The sequence below is a fragment of the Rutilus rutilus genome, assembly GCF_951802725.1.
Source record: "Rutilus rutilus genome assembly, chromosome: 13".
NCBI classification, from domain to species: domain Eukaryota; kingdom Metazoa; phylum Chordata; class Actinopteri; order Cypriniformes; family Leuciscidae; genus Rutilus; species Rutilus rutilus.
The window spans coordinates 1212768-1215586 of record NC_140218.1 but is presented as its reverse complement, the minus strand read 5'-3'; the positions used below and the strand labels follow the sequence as shown (position 1 = coordinate 1215586).

General features: G+C 38.2%; 1 protein-coding gene across 10 annotated transcripts in view; it reads left to right on the top strand.

Annotated features, from left to right (window-relative positions):
• The window catches only part of psip1b (PC4 and SFRS1 interacting protein 1b), a 14946-nt gene extending 12660 nt beyond the window's left edge, over window positions 1-2286 (top strand). For 7 of the 10 annotated variants that reach the window (XM_084428504.1, XM_084428501.1, XM_084428507.1 and 4 more), the window contains one exon: window positions 1406-2285. In XM_084428504.1, coding sequence (XP_084284630.1) covers window positions 1406-1412 — 7 coding nt within the window. In that variant the 3' untranslated portion in view covers window positions 1413-2285. Of the gene's footprint in view, window positions 1-1405 lie in introns of all 10 variants that reach the window. The other 3 variants (XM_084428505.1, XM_084428502.1, XM_084428508.1) reach the window with 1 other exon arrangement.
• The last annotated feature ends 533 nt before the right edge of the window (window positions 2287-2819 follow it).

The window sequence follows — 2819 nt, the reverse complement described above, 5'->3', positions numbered from 1 at the left end:
ATATATATATATATATATATATATATATATATATATATATATATATATTTCAATTATTTTAATGATCACAATTTAAGTTTTAATTTTATTAAATTGAACAAGCGCAACATTCAGCATTCAATCAAATATTCTAAAAGACTTATTATTAATAATAATGTTATTTCAACATAATATCTTGTTATTTCGACATAATATGTGTGCGTGCAACAAGCAAGATGTGCATTTGTAAATCCGGTGACGCGTACATTGATTTTTATTAATAAACGAGTGTTTTCTGTGTCAGTGTCGGCTGCAAAGATGAAGTTGACGATCGCCATCTCCGTAGTGAACGCGCCTGTAGAGAGAAATGGACATAATGGATTACATAATCATAGAGTAGCCTTTTTCTTTTCGTTTTGAATTATTTAGTTTAAAGACATTTCAAGCTTTGTGTATTTGATGTATTTCTCATGTCTGTGAGGCATACACTGAGTTTCGTTAAGTTAGGATGAGATGCGCTCCAGTTAACGTGCAGTCCAAGTAACCGCGCCGGCGCCTCCATGAAAATTGATTAAAATTAAGATACAATTTATACAAAACGAAATTCACTTTAAAGAAAGGTTTTCTACAAAACAAAACTTAATGAAGTGGTCAAAATCATGTCTGACCCACTCCATGTCTCTCGATATATTGCGCATCCTATCTTACTCGTGCTGTTCAAATTGCTGCACATTCGTTTAATTCTGAATCTTGCACACACAAGTGGAAAGGCATTTGTTCAAATCAAGTTCACGGATAATTGTGCGTGCATTTATTAATCATTATGGTACTAAAATCATAACAATGTAGGCTATGCTATGTACAAAAAATCAGATGAGCCCAGAATATGAACACAACGTTTAATTACACGTTAAGCATTTTCCTCCCAGGGAAAACCATTATAAGAACGCTTAATGTGGCTTATGCAGATTACAGTGTCCCCTTATTATGTCGAAATAACAAGATAAGTTTTCTTATTTCTTCTTCAAAATGCGGTTCTGGGCTTCCATAGAATACAGCCTGAATATAATTGCTTCCAGAATTTATTTTTGGGGGTGCTATCGGGGTGCTTTGGTCTTTCTTTGGGGTGCGCCGCCCATGCTCATTAATGTTAATAAAACAACAAAATACAGCTTTAACAGATTAAACTATATTTAAGAACTTCAAGTGAGCTTTAAGTAATAAATGAAAAAGCAAAGTTACCCCCCCCCCCCCCATCCATATATATATATATATATATATATATATATATATATATATATATATATATATATAAATATAAATATAAATGATCGGAACCGTGAACTCCGTGATCCGTTGCGCCCCTAATCTGAGTTTCTGTATCAGCCCTGTGTGTGTGTGTGACTGACCTCATCTGTGTTCTCAGGAGCTGACCCGAGGACTCGCCCGCCGGAGTGTTTTTAACCTTCTTTCTGTTGCTATTCCTGAATCGGGAGAGAGAGAGAGAGAGTTTTATCGGATCGCCGCTGCAGTTATTTATTGGCGTTGAGACGAAGAGTGTTTCGTCTGGTGTAAATCCCACGTTCCCCTCGCCGCCAGTGTTTCAGGAGATCCTCCCGCTGCTGCTTTTAGATTTTCTACTTCACGTGTCATAGATGATCCCGGTGGACGAGCCACGTTCTGCAGGAAGAGAGAGACACACACTAATAAAGCGTGTTTATCCCGTCAGTTTCAGGATCTCGTGTGTGATGCTGATGGTCCAGATTTACACGCCTTCCCTTTATCACAGAGCATTAACACACACATGAAGACTTCCTCTGTGTCTCCTACAGTCATCATGACACTACAGCTGAAGTCCTCTCGCCGTTACCACTAAAGCAGTGTCTAAAACACGTCTCGTAATCTGTCAGAGTTTCTCCAACACTTCAGATGGACGCTTGTTCTCGGTTCTGTTTGTACGATGTTAAACGCAAGCATTAAGATGTTCAGTAGTGTGTGTGTGTGTGTGTGTGTGTACACAGGGCAGCTATATCATCATCATCATCAGTGTACAGTAACACTGGGCTCGTTCACACACACTGATCTGGTCTGAATCCGGTGCTAACGCGGCAGACGATGCCTTTACCCCGTGTGTGTGTGTGTGTGTGTGTGTGTGTGTGTTTGGAAACATGTAGCTGTCACACACTCGCGCTGCGCTCGACGCCCCTAGATTTGTATTATAGCACTTGCATGTGCTGCTTGTGTTGATGTTACAGTCAGTATGATCTCAATCACATTAAACTGATCTGCAATACGCTCCGCTGCTTGTGTTATGAGTTCATCCGAGCTTCTGATGACCTGAAGTGCGATCTTTCACTTCCAGTGTCATGATGAAATGGCTGAACATTTGGTTCACACAAAATTGGATTACTAAAGCATGTATATTATATTTTAATCTGTTCATATATATATATTTATATATCATTTGTTTATAATATATAGTTGCGTATCTATATTCTCTCTATATACAGTGAGGAAAATAAGTATTTGAACACCCTGCTATTTTGCAAGTTCTCCCACTTAGAAATCATGGAGGGGTCTGAAATTGTCATTGTAGGTGCATGTCCACTGTGAGAGACATAATGAAAAAAAAAAAATCCAGAAATCACAATGTATGATTTTTTAACTATTTATTTGTATGAAACAGCTGCAAATAAGTATTTGAACACCTGAGAAAATCAATGTTAATATTTGGTACAGTAGCCTTTGTTTGCAATTACAGAGGTCAAACGTTTCCTGTAGTTTTTCACCAGGTTTGCACACACTGCAGGAGGGATTTTGGCCCACTCCTCCACACAGAT